This window comes from Mirounga angustirostris, unplaced genomic scaffold (assembly GCF_029215605.1).
Source record: "Mirounga angustirostris isolate CCGP_5_RB_7025 unplaced genomic scaffold, mMirAng1.0.hap1 SCAF_1, whole genome shotgun sequence".
NCBI classification, from domain to species: Eukaryota; Metazoa; Chordata; class Mammalia; order Carnivora; family Phocidae; genus Mirounga; species Mirounga angustirostris.
In genome coordinates, this window is record NW_026991709.1 from 70,889,981 (window position 1) to 70,910,159 (window position 20,179).

General features: G+C 41.0%; 1 protein-coding gene across 7 annotated transcripts in view; it reads left to right on the forward strand.

The window, feature by feature from the left end:
* The first annotated feature begins 3,759 nt into the window (after positions 1-3,759).
* The window catches only part of SENP5 (SUMO specific peptidase 5), a 51,243-nt gene continuing 34,823 nt past the window's right edge, over positions 3,760-20,179 (forward strand). For 3 of the 7 annotated variants that reach the window (XM_054504259.2, XM_054504258.2, XM_045903105.3), the window contains exon 1: positions 3,762-4,331. In XM_054504259.2, coding sequence (XP_054360234.1) covers positions 4,327-4,331 — 5 coding nt within the window. In that variant the 5' untranslated portion in view covers positions 3,762-4,326. Of the gene's footprint in view, positions 4,332-18,670; positions 18,777-20,179 lie in introns of all 7 variants that reach the window. The other 4 variants (XM_054504257.2, XM_064577114.1, XM_045903102.3 and 1 more) reach the window with 4 other exon arrangements.

The following is a 20,179-nucleotide window of genomic DNA, read 5'->3' on the forward strand; positions in this document are numbered from 1 at the left end:
TGCTCATTCTTGCCACTTCTATTCAACTTTGTACTAGATGTTCTAGCCACGGTTATTATGAAAGAAAAAGAAGTAAAATGCATCTATGGATAGAAGTAAAACCATGTCCATTCTCAGATGACATGATCTTATAAGAAGAAAATCGTGAGGAATTCACACAAATAGAAAAATATTAGAATAAATCAGTTCAGCAAAGTTTCAGGATGCAAGAACAATATACAAAAGGAACAGTAATCAATAAAGTGTGGTAATGGCATAAAAATAGACATAAGATCAATGGGATAAAATTTAGAGGCCAAAAACCAATCCTCACATTTGTGGCCAGTTGATTTTTGACAAGGGAGCCAAGACAATTGAATAAGGGAAAGAACACTCTTGTCAACACATGGCACTGAAACAACTGAATATCCACATGCAAAAGAATGAAGATGGACACCCTTACACTGTATGCAAATATCAATTCCAATTCGATCATAGATGCACATGTAAGAGATAAAAAAACAGCACTTTATTTTTTTTAAGATTTTATTTATTTATTAGAGAGATAGAGGGCATGAGCAGCGGGGAGCAGGAGAGGGAGAAGGAGGGGCAGACTCCCTGCTGAGCAGGGATCCTAAGGCAGGGCTTGATTCCATGACCCTGAGATCATGACCTGAGCCGAAGGCAGACGCCTAAATTATGGTTATTTATTTAAAAAAAAAAAATCTGTCAGATAAAGACTAACAACATATGATTTCACTCATGTGGAATTTATGAAACAAAATAGATGAACATAAGGGAAGGGAAGGAAAAATAAGATGAAAACAGAGAGGAAGGCAAACCGTAAGAGACTCTTAACTACAGGGAACAAACTTAAGGTTGCTGGAGGGGAAGTGGGTGGGGGGAAGGGATAATTGGGTGATGGGCATTAGGGAGGGCACTTGATGTAATGAGCACTGGGTGTTATATGCAACTGATGAATCACTAAATTCTACCCCTAAAATTAAAATACTGTATATGTTAACTAAATTGAATTTAAATAAAAAAATAAAAACTCCTAAAAAAATCTCCTAGAGGACAAATTTAAGTCAACAATTCATAGATGGAAAAACTATGGAGAAAAGGTTTTGTAGTGAGGAATGAATTTAAATAAATGTCTAGGTCTAAAGAGATGTGAGAATTATGGTTATAAACAGAAGGTATCATTTAATCCACACAATATAATGGAGTTTTACAAGTGACTTTTCCTTCTGAATAGGATGTAGTAGGAGGACAATGTTCCTGCTTCAACAACCTAAAAAAATGCATAATAAGTTAAAAACATCATAGTTTAAAATATATCAGAGAGCTGTGAAGTAAGGACTTGTTACTTAATTTTAGGTAAACAAAAATTCCAGGGAGGGGAAAGCCCTTCTAAGGTGAATTGATAATCACTAGTTGGTTTGTTTTTTGTTTTTCCTGGAAACATTTGCTGATTTAAGGTACAGGCTGAGGATCAGTCTTAACCTAGGCAGAGGGAATCTATGGGGGCAAAGAAAACCCAGAGGAACTTTCAGCAGGCTACCAGGACTGACTGGAAAGCAGAAGAGCACCAGTGCATGACTGGTTTTCCATGTGGGGCATTTTCTGAGATTGAGACCTGTTTGGAACTCTGTGGAAGTGAGCCAAAACTTTAAAGATTTTTATTTTAATTAATTAATTAATTTACTTTTTAGAGAGAGAGAGAGCACGGGCGCATAAGTGTGGAGAGGGGTAGAGGGGAGAGGGAGAGAATCCCAAGCAGACCCCATGCTGAGCACGGAGCCTGACACAGGGCGGGATCCCACGACCCTGAGATCATGACCTGAGCTGTAACCAAGAGTTGGATGCTCACCGACTGAGCCACCCAACTGTCCCTGAGTCAAAACTTTTAAAAAATCATGGTGCTTAGGAAACCATACCCTGTTACAGGGACATGGTCTCCTCAATTACATGGCTAATCTCTCCCTCAAGACATTTCTCATCTTTTTAAAAACTTTAATTTAATTTAATTTTTTTTTTTTTTAGAATGAGTGCACAAGTAGGCGGAGAGGCAGGCAGAGGGAGAGGGAGAAGCAGGCTCCCCACTGAGAAGAGACCCCGATGTGGGGCTCGATCCCAGGACCCTGAGATCATGACCTGAGCTGAAGGTAGACATTTAACCAACTGAGCCACCCAGGCGCCCCAAGAGAATCTTAAGCAGTCTCCACGCCCAGCAGGGAGCTCGATCCCATGACCCCGAGATCATGACCTGAGCTGAAATCAAGGCACCTAGGTGCCCCGACATTTCTCATATTTTGAAGCAGAATTGGTTGGAAGTGAAGAGCTAAGCTCAAAGCCTTAGAGGAATGAACTGGAAACACTGTAGTCTTTCAGGGCTGAGGAGACAGATTTTCTATCAAAAGCTTGGGCTGCCCCTGAGGGAAGAACTAGAGGTAGGATGAGTCTAAGAGGGCAACCTTGCCAAGACTCATCTCTCTCCCTGATTAGAGTGTGATGACCAGCCCCTCTATCAACCTAACAGAGGGAAGGGGGGAATCCTCGCTGGTAGATGATAATGTGGTGGCTCTATAATTCTTTTATACACACTGTCTGGCACATAAGAAGACATTACCAAACATGTGGAGTGGCAGGAAAATGTGACAGATAAGCAAGAGAGAATAATGAACCACTGAATCAGACCAACAGATGACCAAAATGTTGAGGTTAGCAAACAAGGACTGAGGGGAAAACAAACAAACAACCCCCCCCAAAACTATGATAAAACAGAAGAAATGATTAACAAAGTGAACAAATGGAGACTTTCAACAAATAACTGGAATTTAAAATTTATTAAAAAATCAAAAACCTGAAAATATAGTACTAAAAATTGAGAACTCAGTGTATAGATTTGACAGATGACTGAGGATCACAGAAGAATCAGGAAAGTCAAAGATGGGACAATAGAAAACATTCAAACTGAAGCATCAATTAAAAAAAAATGGTACAAAGTATTAAAACACATGATGAGTAAGATCAAAGAATCTTAACATATGTAGCTGGAATCCCAGAGGAAAGGAGATAGAGAATGAAGCAAAAACTATAGTTGAAGAGACAATGGCTGAGGGTTTCCTACCTGGGGCGCAACGCTCCAAAGCACCCCACCCTTGATATTCAGTTGTACTCATCTCCCTTCTATTCCAAATCGAATGCCCAAAATTGAATTAATCTTCCACTATAAATCTATTTTCTGTCAAGACATTGTATTCTAATTATCTATTTATGACTCCCCACAAGTAGACTGAGGGCTTACAAGAGAAAGAGTACTTCATGTCTACGCTCAAAAAACGTGTGTTGGGCGCCTGGGTGGCTCAGTTGGTTAAGCGACTGCCTTCGGCTCAGGTCATGATCCTGGAGTCCCGGGATCGAGTCCCGCATCGGGCTCCCTGCTCTGCAGGGAATCTGCTTCTCCCTCTGACCCTCCTCCCTCTCATTCTCTCTCTCTCAAATAAATAAATAAAAATCTTTTTTAAAACCCCCCCAAAAAACAAACAAAAAAACGTGTGTTGAGTGAACAGTGCTTCAACGTATCAGGCTGAAGCCACTTTCCTCTCTCATGAGAAAGAAATTAACAGTTCTACCGCACAGACCTACTAAGTAAGCACTTGTCACTGTTTGGTGCTGGGACTGCAACGAGAATAAGACCCGGCTCCGCCCTCCAGGAAAACCGGAAAGAAAAGCCTGGGCCAGGCCTCAAAGCGCATCCAGTGCAGGAGGGTGCCCTTTCGCTTTCGGCAAAAGGGAAAAGGGATCAGCGGAGTGAGCTGTGGTCGGCCTCAGCCCTTTTGGGGTTAAAAAGTTGAGAGGCGGCTGAATAGAAGTCTCAAGTCTGTCGAGACTCTGCAATTTCTAGACCTCCGTTTCCACCACTCTCCCAAGCTAGCACGGACAGGCGGATAACAGACCAGTCAAGCGAGCCGGGCGCGCCGGACGGAGAAGCCGGGAGGCGGGGAAGCCGCCCGCCGGAAGCGGAGGGAAGGCGGAGCCACGCCCCAGCGCCGGGCTGCACTCTTTTCCGCTCCCCGCACGATGCCCGGGCGGGGCTAAGGCGGAAGGGCACGGAAGGAGGTGACGCTATAAGTGAGCGCCGGCGTCGCGGCGGCGGCTCCAAAGGAAGCTGGGTGGCTGTGGCGGCTGCGTGCAGGCCGGGCACCCCCTCACTGACGGGGCTTCCCTAGAACCGGCGAAGGCGGGGTCGCAGGCTGAGCTGCCGCAGTATCTCGACCCGCGGCGCGGCAGGTGCCGGCAGCGAGGGACGTAGGTAAGCAGGAGCCCGGGTGTCAAATCGGAATGAGGTACGGACCGGGCCGGCTGGCCATTCCCGCGCCAGTGCGCGCCAGCTCAGCACCCCGGCCTGGAGGCCTCAAGCGCTGCCCTCCCCCCACGCTCGAACCGGAGGCAGCAAATTTCTCCCTGGGCGCTGCTGTGCTTTTCTGGGGGCGGGCAGGGAGCTCCTCCCGAGGCACCGCTGTGCTCCCCTTTTTCTCCCCAGTCTGAACTGTACGACGCAGAAGCAAAGCTAGCGCCCCCGGCCGCTCCTCCTGAGGCCGGGGAAAGGTTTGAAAGGAAGAGCTGCTGTTAGAGGTCCTGCCGCTACTGGCGTTTGGGAAGCCAAGGGTTTATATTTGTTCGGACCGTTCGGCTTCCTTCCTGCCTTGGGTTCCTTCGCCACGCACTCCTGGGACCTTGGTGTATGGCACAGTTAAACACTAGGGTGGTGGGAAGCTTGTTTTCTGTCATGCTTTCTGTTTTTCTATCTCTACTAGGCAATATCAACCCCTGTTGCACTGGGCCACTCTGTTGGGGGAGGAGGGACGCGGAGAGGATGTGGGAAATGAGGGTTTTGTGTAAGAGTCGGAAGAGCTGAGTTAAAAATCTTAGCCTGCCATTTGGTAGTGCTTTTAATCTCATGCTAGATACTTCGACATTTTTAACCACACGTATAGGGGCGCTTTCTTACGCCTATATAAATTGGGAGAATGAAGTGAAGTGAGGTGAAAAAAGCAGAACATCAGTCATTAAATGTTTTGGATTTAAGAATATCTTGGACAGTTAATGGTAGGTTCCTAATTATGTATTTTACGCGGAATAACTAAGCTTGGTATGGAGGAGGGTGTGTGGATAGAACCTAACTGCAGGCTCTGCTTTGGGTTGGGCAGCATTAGGAAGAGGTCAGACTCTCCTAGCCGCCCAGATGGCTCATGTTTATTGATAAAACATTATTGGTATATGAGGAATAAGCGAAATCAGTTTTGCTTCTTCCTCAAGATAGTTTTGCCCAGTGGACCCTTTCTAGGAAGAAAAGCTGGAGGGGCTTCATTTACACCTTGGCCCGCTCTAGAAGGAATTCTTTGCACATATTTCTGAGGACCCCTGCACTGTGCTTCTAACAGAGTTCAATTAACATTTCATGTTAATTGAAAATGTGCAAAGAATAAATACAAGAACTTGACCCTTTGAGTGGCTGGATATTATTATTTGAGGAGCTGCCTTTCTCTGTATTGGAGAAAGTAAAACAACACCACTCTGAAGTTATAATAGACCCTAAGTTAGAGGAGTGTTTGGGGAGGAGGGAGTGGATATGCAGTCAAGTGATTTGAGTGAGTAGCACCTGTTCTTACAATTGCTTGGTCAGACAAATTAAGGATGCTTTCCTTTCCTCAGTGGAACATGATGATGATGGCTGCCATGCATAATGTAGCCAAGTGCAATCTCCAGTTCCTTTGATACAGAATTGTCAGTTGGGAATTTTAACTCATGGACACAAAAGGGACCTTGAGGGTCATCTAATCCAGTGGTTCCAAAACCTGGGTGGGCATTGGAATCATTTGGGGAATTAATACAAAACTCTAGGTGCCTGGGCACTGTCTCAGTAGATCTCATGTGTGACCTGGGTATTTATGGTTTTTAAATAGCTTCTCAGGTGATACTCATGTTTTGAAAATCCAGATGTAGAGCAGGTTTCACATATTAGTTTATGAACAAGCTCCGAGATGAAGTGTAATGCCCTTAACAAATAACTTTACTTGAATCAGTAGTACTCTTTCAGGTTTTGTACCACGTTAAGCCCAGAAGATAAGTCCTGTAAGTCAGTAGCTCTGTATAATTTTGTTTTTGTAGTTTCCTATGCATTAAAACTTCCTAAAGCTCTTTGATGAAAGTATTAGATTTTACAATAAAGTTTCTTACTGGATATTGCTCAGGTTTGTTTTTTGGCTTAAGTATATAAAGGTTATATCACTTTGTACATCAGTTTTTTAGTAGGCTTTTATGCCAAGCTTTCATAAACCATAGAAAAATTCCAATTTAAGACAATTTTGCTTTTGTTTTGGCTTATAAACCCAGTGCACTATATACGGATTGCTTTTTTTTTTTTTTTAAACCCCTTCCTCCATCCTGGTATGCACGACCACTTTGTATCATTAGTCAGCTTCCAGTGGAATACAGTTTGAGAACTGGGCTCTAAAGGTCTCTAATTGCCTATAAACACCTAATTTAACTAGAGGCTTTCAGTATTTAAGCTTGTCCTTGAATTTTTAGTCCCGTTCTCTTCTTGGTTTAGTTGTAATGTGCCACTGATTTAAAGAATATGGTAGATTCCTGGAAAGGATCAACTGATTAGGTGGTAATAGTGCTTCATATGTACTTTTCTTATAGTGGAAAAGCCTCATATATATATATATATATATATATATATATATATATATATATGCATATATATGTAATATTTTCAGAATTACCAAGGTAATAGGCCATCAGGCAGAGTTGAACATTCTCTTTAGGGAGATACACTTATTCTCAAATTATTCTTCAATAACCTCCTCAGTGCTTTAGTATTTCTATTCTGTGTTATTAGTAGACAATGGACCCTACTTTACAAATCCTCCAGAGGATGATGCTGAATTATTTTCTAAAAGTGACCCTGTTTATAGTATGTTACCTTCCTACAACTAGATGACAAAGGGCATTCTAAACTTGCTGATTAAAAAAACCATGTTGGGGCACCTGGGTGGCTCAGTCGTTAGGCGTCTGCCTTCAGCTCGGGTCATGGTCCCAGGGTCCTGGGATCGAGTCCCACATCGGGCTCCCTGCTCAGCGGAAGCCTGCTTCTCCCTCCCCCACTCCCCCTGCTAGTGTTCCCTCTCTCACTGTGTCTCTCTCTGTCAAATGAATAAATAAAATCTTTAAAAAAAAAAAACAAAAACACAACATGTTAAAGGGTGCCCAGCTGGCTTAATCGGTAGAGCATGTGACTCTTGATCTTGGGGTCATGAGTTTGAGCCCCACATTGGGTGCAGAGATTACGTAAATAAATAATTAAAGCAAACAAACAAACCATGTTAACAAATACATAGTCCATGAATTTGAGTCTAGAGAAACATATGCTATGTGTCTGAGATGAAAAGCCAGGTCACTGAGTCTCTAAATTTATTTTTGTGTCTGAAATACCCTAATTCTGAGGTTTTAAAAATTGCTGTGTTTCAGATTCTGACAGAGCAAACTTTTCAAGTAGAGGTACTTAAAAAGGGTAAATATGGATCCAGGGTCCCAATTTTTTTTTTTTTTAAAGATTTATTTATTTATTTGAGAGAGTGAGAATGAGAGAGAGTACATGAGAGGGGGGAGGGTCAGAGGGAGAAGCAGGCTCCTCGCTGAGCAGGGAGCCCGATGCGGGACTCAATCCCGGGACTCCAGGATCATGACCTGAGCCGAAGGCAGTTGCTTAACCATCTGAGCCACCCAGGCGCCCCAGGGTCCCAATTTTAATCTAAACTGATATTACAGATTTAACATAGAAACAGAGGCAGGGTGAGGGTAATAACTTGAAGACCTAGTGAAAGTCATTTGCTGGTCCTTGAGACAGTCTTCTATGTCTGTGAGGACTTGAGACCAAAACTGGATACTTAATCTACTTTATATCCAGTGGCTGAATGTGATGAAAATATTACCAGTAGGAGCTATAAATGTGTAAGTCTCCAGTTCTCAGTCTTGGTCTTTTTTATGATTCATTCATGTTCCCTGATGCCAATGGGCATTATTTTTTTGTTTTTATTGTTTTTAATCTTGTTTCCTGTAGCCCAAGCCCAAGGTGGCATTGGCCTCAGGTGACTGGTAGAGGGTGAAGCCAACCTTGGGTGTGACTGGGACGGAGTTATCCTGAGTTTATTTGTAAGAGGGGCAAAAACTAGAGCTTAAGCTAAACATGCACATGAAAAGTGTTAAGATGCCCACTGGGGGCTGCCTGGGTGGCTCAGTCAGTCAAGCGCACCTGACTCTTGGTTTTGGCTCAGGTCCTGATCTCAGGGTCCCCTGATCAAGCCCCGCATCAGGCTCCACCCTCAGCGTGGAGTCTGCTTGAAATTCTCTCTTGCTCTCCTTCTGCTCTTTCTGCTCGTGCTGTTTCTCTAGAATAAATAAATCTTTAGTGGAAAAAAAATATCTTGTTTCCTACTACAAGCCATTCATTCTCTCATATTTCTGGGATGGGTAACCCCACCCCTATTTATTTGCTATACAACAGTTGTGACTGTCTTATTACTTTTGCTAAAAAGAACTTTTTCATAGTGGTGCTTGAGTTAACATGGATAGTGGCTGCACTGCAAACTTTTACCCAAATATTGGGTCCCTTAAGGATTGTTCAGACTTAGGGCTCTCTTGGAGTCAGTAAGTACCTCATAAAAGTTGAAAGCTCTTTTTTTTTTTTTTTAAGGTTTTTATTTATTTATTAGAGAGTGAGCGAGAGAGAAAGCACAAGCCAGGGGGGAGAGGCAGAGCGAGAAGCAGACTCCCTGATGAGCACGGAGCCCGATGCGGGGCTCCATCCCAGGACCCCGGGATCATGACCTGAGCCAAAGGCAGATGCTTGACCGACTGGGCCACCTACGCACCCCTGGAAGCTCATTTTTGTTTTCCTTGTGTGTGTGTTTTATATTTGAACAAATGTTGGTATTTGGTGAATATGAACACAACAGCAGTGCCAAGAACACTGGGGCAGAAATGTAGAGAGACCCCCTGTGGAGGTTGCTTTTAATTTTAATTACATGTGCTCTGAGTGCATTCTTGGGATTTGTGGATTTTAGGGTGTACTGATGGACTCTTTTATTGGAGAACGTTCAGTAGCAGTATCTTTGGCTTTCCTCTTGAGTTAGATTCCTCAAAAAAGAATCTTCAGATCTTCTGCTTGGAGCTTATAAGCTGGCTTCCGGCAGTCTGGGATAGAGGTCTTAGCCCTTAGAGTGTAAACTCCGCTTACGTTCATTTAACTCAACTCTTTTCAGTATGAGACCCTCATTCTCACCTGGACCAGCTGTTTTCCAGTCCAGGAATCCATTGTTTTACCCTCTTGAGCTGCAGTGTCCAATATGGTAGCCAGTAGCCACATGTAGCAACTTAAATTTAATAATTAAAATTAAAGAATAAGTTTCTCTCCTTTGCATTAGACACATTTCAAGTGGTCAATAACTGTATGTGTCCAGAGGCTACCATATTGGACAGGGCAGATATAAACTATTTCTATCACTGCAGAAGTTTTATTGGACAGCACTGTTCTAGTATAGAAAATAATGATCCATGTTTCTGCAAGGGTGGGATAGGGGTAGTTGGCTGGTTTTTGTGGAGAGTAGGAGGGTAAATGATTTGACCAATCTTGTTTTAAGCACCATGTTCATATCTTTTTTATAGAACCTGCTGCTGCCAATACCTGACCTGTTTTGGGGCACTGTTGTATAAATTGGATTGCTTTCCTCATTGCAAGCTTGAGATTAACTTTCTTCAGTCTCTCTCTCTCTCTCTCTTTTTTTTCTTTTTTAACTTTCTTCAGTCTTTAAGTCAATCTGCATTCCAACCTCCAGAAGGTTTTGTTGTTGTCCTCTCTTCCATTTTGTGTATGGATACGTAAAACAAAACAACAACCCAAACCCTTTGACCTGTACATTTCATTGTATATACATTGTCTTAAAAAAAGAAGTTAAAGGGACGCCTGGGTGGCTCAGTCAGTTAAGCGTCTGCCTTCGGCTCAGGTCATGATCCCAGGGTCCTGGGATCGAGTCCCACATCGGATTCCCTGCTCAACGGGGAGTCTGCTTCTCCCTCTGCCTGCTGCCCCCCCTGCTTGTGCGCTCTCTGACAAATAAATAAAATCTTAAAAAAAAAAAAAAAGTTAAAATAATGTTTTATTTTTATCTTAATGGGATTTAGGAGGAAGTAAGAGTAAAATGTGTTCAGTCTGCCATCTTTTTCCATAAGTAAAGTATGCCATCAGCATTTAAATATGTACAACTGTCTCCATTTAAAAAAACTCTGCCTGTTTCTCTCCTATTTACTCGGGCTTCTTGAGCAATTTTATATATTGTCGTCTACTCCATCTTGGTTTTGTCCTCTTCATTCTACTAAAATTTCTCTTACAAATGTCATGAGAATCAAAATTTTTTTCATTTTCAGAAAGTTTTTATTGGGATTATAATGGCAGTATATTTGAGATTAATTTTTCTTTTTTCTTTTTTTTTTAATTCAGTTAGCCACTGAATGTATAATACATCATTAATTTTTGCTGTAGTGTTCAGTGATTCTTTAGTTGCGTATAACACCCAGTGCTCATCACAACACGTGCCCTCCTTAATACCCATCACCCTATTACCCCATTCCTCCACTCCCCTCCTCTCTGAAACCCTCGGTTTATTTCCCGGGGTCCATAGTCTCTCATGGTTCGTCTCCCTCTCTGATTTCTCCCCCTTTGGATTTCCCTCCCTTCCCCTATGGTCCTCTGTGCTATTGATTATATTCCACATATGAGTGAAACCATATGATAATTTTCTTTGTCTGCTTGACTTATTTCAGTTAGCATAATCCCCTCCAGTTCCATCCATGTTGATGCAAATGGTGGGTATTCATCCTTTCTGATGGCTGAATAATATTCCATTGTATATATGTACCACATCTTCTTTATCCATTCATCTGTTAAAGGGCATCTCGGCTCCTTCCACAGTTTGGCTGTTGTGGACATTGCTTCTATGAACATTGGGGTGCAGGTGCTCCTTCTTTTCACTACATTTGTATCTTTGGGGTAAATACCTAATAGTGCAATTGCTGGGTTCTATTTTTAACATCTTGAGGAACCTCCATACTGTTTTCCAGAGTGGCTGTACCAGCTTGCATTCCCATCAACACAAATGGAGACTTTTTTAATCCTTACCTTTTTTTTTTTGAAGTGATCTCCATGCCCAACATGGGGCTCGAACTCATGACCCTGAGATCAAGAGTCTCATTCTCTACTGACTGAGCCAGACAGGCACCCAATCCTTATCTTGATTGACTTCTCAGTAGCCTTTGACCATTTCCCTCCTTCTGGAAACTTTCTCTAGCTTTCCTGACACCACACTAACCTAATTTTCTGCCTCTTTCCCTGTTCATTTTTTCTCACTTTCCTTTGCTTAAGTAGTCTTCTTCCTTTACCTCACTGTTACATCCTAGAGTTCCTTAGAATACTTCCGTAGGGTGCGTTTGCTTCTATCTCTTACAGATTCTCCATAGGTGAGCTTATCAATTTCTGTAGCTTTAGTTACTATAAGCTGATGGCTTAAAGTGGAATTCCTGTGATACCCTCTTTTTAGACTTCTTGACCTGTATATCCAATAGTGTATGTCCACTTGGATTTCCTATGGTCACCTCAAATCTAACATGTCTAAAACTAAAGGCATAGCCAGTATAACTTTGCTCCAATCTTTCTCCATTTGTTCCATATAAATTATGCAAATATACAATAGAATATACAAAATATGTTTATTTTATATAATAAACATCTTATTAATAAGATTTTCCAGTGATTATATTACCTTTAAGTGTTGGGAAGAATAAATTCCAAATCTCCTTTTATGTTGGTAGTACACAATGGGAGTATATTTGAATTTCATATTAAGAAGTTTTATTTAGGGACGCCTGGGTGGCTCAGTCGGTTAATGGTCTGCCTTTGGCTCAGCTCATGATCTCAGGGTCCTGGGATTGAATCCCGCATCAGACTCCCTACTTGGTGGGAGTCTGCTTCTCCCTCTCTTCCCCACTCATGTTCTCTCTCGCTATCTGTCTCTCCTCTCTAAATAAATAAATAAAATCTTAAAAAAAAGTTTATATTAAATGTCCTTTTCCATTGATAAAGAAGTAAAGTAAAATACAGTACCCTAAACCAGAGGTTGCCAGACTTTCTTTGTTCACTGCCTCCTTAATGTCTTTTTCGTAGTGCCCTCAGGCCCAGTAGTTTATTAAATAATTAGTAATGCTTTAGGTAATCAGATCTAAACAACTTAATAAGTATGTTCTAGCAACCTAAAAAAATACACATAAATTGTATTTTTAAATTTTATTTTTAAATTTTTTAATTTATTTAAAAAAAAATACAGGGGCACCTGGGTGGCTCAGTCGGTTAAGCTTAGGAATTTTGGGCCTAAAGAGTTAATAGTTTGTGTAAATTCTTTTTTTTTTTTTTTTTTTAAGATTTATTTATTTGCAAGGGTGGAGGGACAAAGGGAGAGAGAGAATCTCAAGTAGACTCACAGGGCTCGATCTTATGATCCTGAGATCATAACCTAAGCCGAAACCAGGAGTCAGATGCTTAACTGACTGAGCCACCCTGTGGCTGAGCCTCTGGTGTAAATTCTTTTAGATGTTTTTTTCCCCTATAAATACTCAAAATATACACACTTTTTTTTTCTTTTTAACAAAAGTGGGCTAATATGTATTGTTTAGCAACTTTTTTTTCATTTAACAGTGTATTATGGTAAATAAATTGGATTGAATGTACATATTTAATTCCACACCAGCCTGAAAGCTCCATTAAAACTGTAGAGAAGTGAGGGGTCCCTGGCTGGCATAGTCAGTAGAACATGCGACTTGATCTTGGGGTGGTGAGTTCAAGCCTCATGTTGGGTATAGAACTTACTTAAAAAACTGTAGAATTGTTGTTGTTAAGTTTTTGTGTTTTGTTTTTGTTTTTTCCCCAAATGACAACGAATGGGAGCTGTGAGAATAACAGCATTCTGGAAGCTGGAAAGCAGAAGAGATTAGTGGTAACCGGTTAGCAGACTTGAGAAAGCTGAATCCTAAACCAACAAGTGGAGAGAGCCAACAAGTAGTCATGTTTGTGTTTCAGAACCTTTTAAAAGCTGCTAGATCAGCGGTGTCATGTACCGTGGAAGTGAAGGTGAAAGTGAGACCAAAAAAATTACGTGATTGAAAGTCTTTTTTTTATTTTTAAGGTTTTTTTTTAAAGATTTTATTTATTTGACAGAGACAGCGAGTGAGGGAACACAAGCAGGGGGCGTGGGAGAGGGAGAAGCAGATTTCCTGCTGAGCGGGGAGCCCGATGCGGCGCTGGATCCCAGGACCCTGGGATCATGACCTGAGCCAAAGGCAGACGCTTAACGACTGAGTCAACCAAGGCGCCCCTAATTTTTATTTTCCAGAGATTTATTTATTTCAGAGAGTGCACACGAGCAGGAGGGGGAGAGGGACAGAGAATCTCAAGCCAACTTCGTGCTGAGCACAGAGCCTGTTGCAGGGCTCAGTCTCATACCTGGACGTCATGACCTGAGCTGAAACCAAGAGTCAGACGCTTAACTGACTGCACCACCCAGGGCCCCTAAAGATTTTAAGTAATCTCTGCACCCAACGTGGAGCTTGAGCTCACAACCCTGAGATCAAGAGTTGTATGCTCTTCCAACTGGGCCAGCCAGGCACCCCTAAATTACCCTTTTTTATTTTTGTATTTTTTTTTTTTTTTTAAAGATTATTCATTTGACACAGAGAGAACACAAGCAGGGGGAGAGGCAGAGGGAGAGGGAAAAGCAGACTCCCCACTGAGCAGAGAGCCTGATGCGGGGCTTGATCCCAGGACCTGGAGACCACGACCTTAGCCGAAGGCACCTGCTTAACCATCTGAGCCACCTAGGCGCCCCTGAATTACCCTTTTTTAAATGTTACTTTTGATTTCCTAGTTTTAGGCTTTATCTATTGACTATGGAAGATAAAGATTTAGCTCTCTTTGACATGTGCTCCTCACTTCTATATACATGTACACATCTTATCTACCTTCTACCTAGTCTCATTGTATAGTGATACTGTAATTTTGGCTAGAAGCAATTTTTCTCAGTAGGGGCAGTGTTGTCATTTTGGATGAGACCATTCTTTATCCTATTACATGATATTTAACGTTACACTGGGCACTAAATATCAATACCAACCTGAATTCATTTTAACAACCAAGAATTTCCCACACATTTCCAGATGTTGGGTTAAGGTATGATATGGGGTATCTGGTTGAGAACCATTGGGTTAGATCAGTCTTTACCTTCTTATGATTATGTAAATGGTAGTTACAGCTAAGCTATGTATTACTCTGATTTACAGTGATTGTTTTTCCTTTTTCTTTAAAGATTTTATTTATTAGAGAGAGAATGAGCAGGGAGAGTGGCAGAAGGGTAGAGAGAAGCATACTCCCCGCTGAGCAGGGAGCCCCATGGGGGGCTTGATCCCAGGATGCTGGGATCATGACCTGAGCCGAAGGCAGACGCTTAACTGACTTGAGCCACCCAGATGCCCCTGTTTTTCCTTTCTTGTACAACTTTTTCTTGTCCCTGAAGTTAGTAGTCTTTTTAGTTCTCTGTACTTATTACTAAGTTATCTTCAAGCTCTCTTCCAGTTGTATTTCCTCTTTGTATTCAGACACTTTAGTAATTCTGTCAATTTCACATTTTTGGAGACCTCTCTTCCAAATCCTTTTGACCTCTTTCTTCTGGATTGGTGGCTCTCTAGGACTGAGACACAGTTGTCACTTTGTGATCTTTCTTTGCCTTTTTCTTTAGTATTTCTCTTCCCTGCATATTGTTTTGGATCTCATTTCCTGGGTCTCCGGTCTTTCTTGATTTACTCCCTCATTTTGTCAGAGTATCTCCTCCTGTGGTTCCCTGAGAAAAAGATGCATGGTAGTTCTATATTTTGATAATTTATGTCTCTGAAAACCTTACTTCTATCCTGTTTTGATTGATGATTTGGCTGAGTTGCAAGTTCTGTGTTGAAAGTAACTTTCCCTCAGACCTTTGAAAGTATTTATACTTTCTCTTCTAGTTTATAATCTTGCTATTAAGATCATTGCCCATCTTATTCTTGATTTTATATACAAATAAAAATATTTACATAAATATATTTATGTAATATATAAGTACATAAATTATATAAGTTAATTCATAGTTATAAACAATGAGTAAATAAGTTTATATGTAAATATATTTTTTTATATTTTTAAAATAATTTTTTTTAAAGATTTTATTTATGTGAGAGAGAGTGAGAGCAGGGGCAGAGGGAGAAGCAGATTCCCCGCTGAGTGGGGAGCCCACTATATATATTTTTAAATTAATTTTTTAGTTGAAGTATAGTTGACACAATGTTACATTAGTTTCAGGTGTACAACACAATGATTCAACAAGTTTATATGTTATGCTGTGCTCATCAGTGTAGCTAACATCTGTCACCATACATTGCTGTTATAATATCATGAACTGTTCCCTATGCTGTACCTTTTATACCCATGAGTGACTCTTTGCCTAACTGGACACCTGTGTCTCCCACTGCCCTTCACCCTGGGATCGTGACCTGAGCCGAAGACAGACACTTAATGACTGAACCACCCAGGTGCCCCTAGGGGGGGGAATTTTTTTATACGTTTTCTACAATGGCTGTACCAATTTACACTCCCACCAACAGTACATGATGTTTCCTTTTTCTCCACATCCTTATCAACACTTGTTATTGTTTGTTTTTTCCTAGCCATTCTGAGAGGTGTAAGGTGATAATGTCATTGTGGTTTTGATTTGTATCTCCCTGATGATTAATGATGTTGGGCATTTTCAGATATTTTATTTGCAAATACCTTCTCCCATTCAGGAGGTTGCCTTTATGTTTTGTTGATGGTTTCCTTTGCTGTGCAAAGGCCTTTTATTTTGGTGTAGTTCCAGTAGTTTATTTTTGCCTTTGTTTCCCTTACCTTAAGAGACATATCTAGAAAAATGTTGCTACGGCTGATGTCAAAGAAATTACTGCCTACGTTTTCTTCTAGGAGTTTTATGGTTTCAGATCTCACGTTTAGGTCTTTAATCCATTTTGAGTTAATTTTTGTGTATGGTTTAAGGAAGTAGTCCAGTTTCATTCTTTTGCATGTGGCTCTCTAGTTTTCCCAGCACTATTTATTGAAGAGACTTTTTCCCCCCATTGTATGTTCTGATCTCTTTTGTTGTAGGTTAATTGGCCATAAAAGCATGGGTTTATTTCTGGGCTCTTGGTTCTGGGATTGTGATACCTCTGTCTTTGGTTCTTCTTCATCAGAATTGCTCTGGCTATTCAGGGTCTTTTGTAGTTCCACACAAATTTTACTATTATTTGTTATAGTTCTGTGAAAAATGCTATTGTTATTTTGATAGGGATTGCATTGAATCTATAGATTGCTTTGGATAGTATGGACATTTTAATAATCTTTCAATGCACGAGCATGGCATATCTTTCCATTGTGTCATCTTCAATTTCTTTCATCAGTGTTCTACAATTTTCACAGTAAGGTCTTTCACTTTCTTGGTTAAGTTTATTTTTAGGTATTCTTTTTCATGCACTTATAATTGTTTTAATTTCTTTTTCTGCTACTGTTATTAGTGAACAAAAATGCAATTGATTTCTGTGTGTTAATTTTGTATCCTGCAAAGTTACTGAATTCATTTATTCTAAAAGCTTTTTGGTGGAGTCTTTAGGTTTTTCTATGTATAGTATGTCATCTGCAAATAGTGACAGTTAACTTCTTCCTTACAAATATGGATGTCATTTCTTTCTTTCTTTCTTTTTTTTTTTTTAAAGATTTTATTTATTTGACAGAGAGAGACACAGCGAGAGAGGGAACACAAGCAGGGGGAGTGGCAGAGGGAGAAGCAGGCTCCCGCGGAGCAGGGAGCCTGATGTGGGGCTCGATCCCAGGACCCTGGGATCATGACCTGAGCCAAAGGCAGCCGCTTAACTGACTGAGCCACCCAGGTGCCCCAGATGTCATTTATTTCTTGTGTAATTGTTGTGACTAGGAATTAACAGTACTGTGTTGAATAAAAGTGGTGAGACTGGACATTCTTGTCTTGTTCCTGATTTTAGAGGAAAAGCTCTCAGTTTTTCACCATTGAGTTGATGTTAGCTGTGGGTTTTTTGTGTATGGCTGTTATTATGTTCTGGTATGTTCTCTAAACCCACTTTGTTGAGAGTTTTTATCATGAAAAGGTGTTAAATTTTGTCAGATACTTTTTCTTTATTGAGATGATCATATTTTTGTCCATTTTGCTAATGAGGTATATATCATGTTGATTGATTTGCAAATATTAGAGCCATCCTTGCCTTCCCAGAATCCATTCCATTTGATCATGCTGAATGAACCTTTTATCATATTCTTTTTTTTTTAATTAAGATTTTATTTATTTGAGAGAGTGCATGAGAGAGAGCACGAGCAGGGTGTAGGGGGAGAGGGAGAGGGAGAAGCAGGGAGCAGCATGTTGGACTTGATCCCAGGACCCTGAGATCATGACCTGGGCCGAAGGCAGACTCTTAACTGACTGATGACTGAGCCACCCAGGCACCCCTGTATTCTTTTTTTTTTTTTTTTTTTTAATTATTTATTTGAGAGAGAAAGAGCAAGAGAGCACATGTGCAAGTTGGTTACGTAAGGGCAGAGGGAGAAAATATCCAAGCAGACTCCTGAGCACGATCCCGTTGGCGGGACTCAATCTCATGACCCATGAGATCAGGACCTGATTTCAGCTCAGGATATTCACTTAATTGACTGAGCCACCCAGGCGCCCCCCCCCTTTTATTGTATTTTTTTTTTTTTTTTTTAGATTTTATTTATTTGTTAGAGCACAAGCAAGGGGAGCAGCAGGCAGAAGGAGAAGCAGACTCTCTGCTGAGCAAGCAGCCCAATGCTGGACTCAATTCCAGGACCCTGGGATCATGACCTGAGCCTCCTGGGTGTCCTGTTTTAATCATATTCTTTTTTTTTTTTTGTAAGATTTTATTTATTTGTCGGAGAGAGAGAGAGAGCACACACAAGCAGGGGGAGCGGCAGGCAGAGGGAGAAGCAGGCTCCCCACTGAGCAGGGAGCCCGATGTGGAACTCAATCCCAGGACCCTGGGATCATGACCTGAGCAAAAGGAAGACACTTGCAAGTCTGGGTGGCTCATTGGGTTCTTTTTAGCGTATTCTTGAACTCAGATTGCTAATATTTTGTTGAGGATTTTTGCAACTATGTTCATCAGGGATAGTGGCCTGTAGTTTTCTTTTTCTTTTTTAAGATTTTGAGAGTGAGCATGAGAGAGTGCGTGTGAGAGACAGCATGAGTGCGAGGTTAAGCAGGCAGAGGGGGAGGGAGAAACAGACTCTCCGCTGAGCAGGGAGCCCGATGTGGAGCTTGATCCCAGAATCCTGGGATCATGACCTGAGCTGAAGACAGATATTTAACCAGCTGAGCCACCTAGGAGCCCCATCTTTGATTTCTTTGTTTATCCATTGGGTGTTTAGTAGCATGTTGTTTAACCTTCACATGTTTGTGTTTTTCCTTTTTTATAGTTATTTATTTATTTATTTAATTTAAAAGTAATCTCTACACCCAGCATGGGGCTTGGACTCAACCCCAAGATCAAGAGCCACATTCTCTTCTGACTGAGCCAACCAGGTACCCCTTTTCCATTTTTTTTGTGATTGAGTTCTAGTTTCATCCTGTCCATTCTGGTTGGAAAAGACGCATGATAGGATTTCAGTCTTCTTAAATTTATTGAGACTTGTTTTGTGGCATCACATGTAATCTGTCCTGGAGAATGTTCCATGTGCACTTGAAAAAATGTGTATTCTGTTGTTTTTGGGTGGAATGTTCAGTATATATCAGTTATGTCCCTGTGGTTTAATGTGTCATTCAAAGACATTGTTTCCTTATTTTCTGCCTGGATGATCTACCCATTGATATAAGTAGGGGTGTTAAAGTCTCTTACTATTATTATATTACTGTCCGTTTCTTCCTTTATGTCTGTTATATTTGCTTTATGTATTTAGTGCTCCAGTATTGGACGCATAGACATTTACAATTGTTATATCCTCTTGTTGGGATTGATGTTATCATTATGTAATGCCCTTCTTTGTTTCTCTCTCTCTCTTTTTTTTTTTTTCTTCTTTTCCTTCTTTGTCTCTTATTATGGTCTTTGTTTTAATATCTGTTTTGTCTGATATAAGTGTTGTTGCCACCCTGGCTTTTTTTTCCTCTCCCATTTCCATTTGCATTGAATATCTTTTTCCATCCCTTCACTTCCAGTTTGTATATGTCTTTTTTAATTTTAACTTTAAGATTTTTATTTATTTGAGAGAGAGCATGAGCAGGGGGAGGGGTAGAGGGAGAGGGGGAGAGAGAGAATCTCAAGCAGACTCTGTGCCTATCACAGAGCCCGATGTGGGGCTTGATATCATAACCCTGAAATCATGACCTGAGCTGAAACCAAGAGTTGTTCCCTAACCAACTGAGCCACCCAGGTGCCCCTGTATATGTCTTTTTTGGGGGGGGAAAAAAGATATTATTTATTTGAGAGAGTGACTGGGGGGAGGAGTGAATGGAGGGAGGAGGAAAGAATCTCAAGCGGATTCCTTGCTGAGCGCAGAGCCCTACGTGGGCTCATGACCTGAGCTGAAACCAAGAGATGGGACACCTAACCGACTGAGGCACCCAGGTACCCCTGTATGTGTGTTTAGGTCTGAAGTGAGTCCCTTGTAGGCAGCATATAGATGGGTCTTGTTTTTTTGATTCTGCCATTTTGTGTCTTGTTTGGAGCATTTAGACCATTTACATTTAAAATAATTATTGGTAAGTATGTATTGCCATTTTTTAAATTGTTCTCTGATTATTTTTGTAGTTCTGTTTCTTCTCTTGCTTTGTGGTTGGTGACTTTTGTAGTGTTTTATTTGGCTTTTTATTTTTTTGTGTGTATCTGTTATAGATTTTGGGTATGTGATTACCATGAGATTCATATATAAGTATAGCCTAAGTATATAGCAGTGAACATATATTAAGTTGGTTGTTTAACTTCAGACACA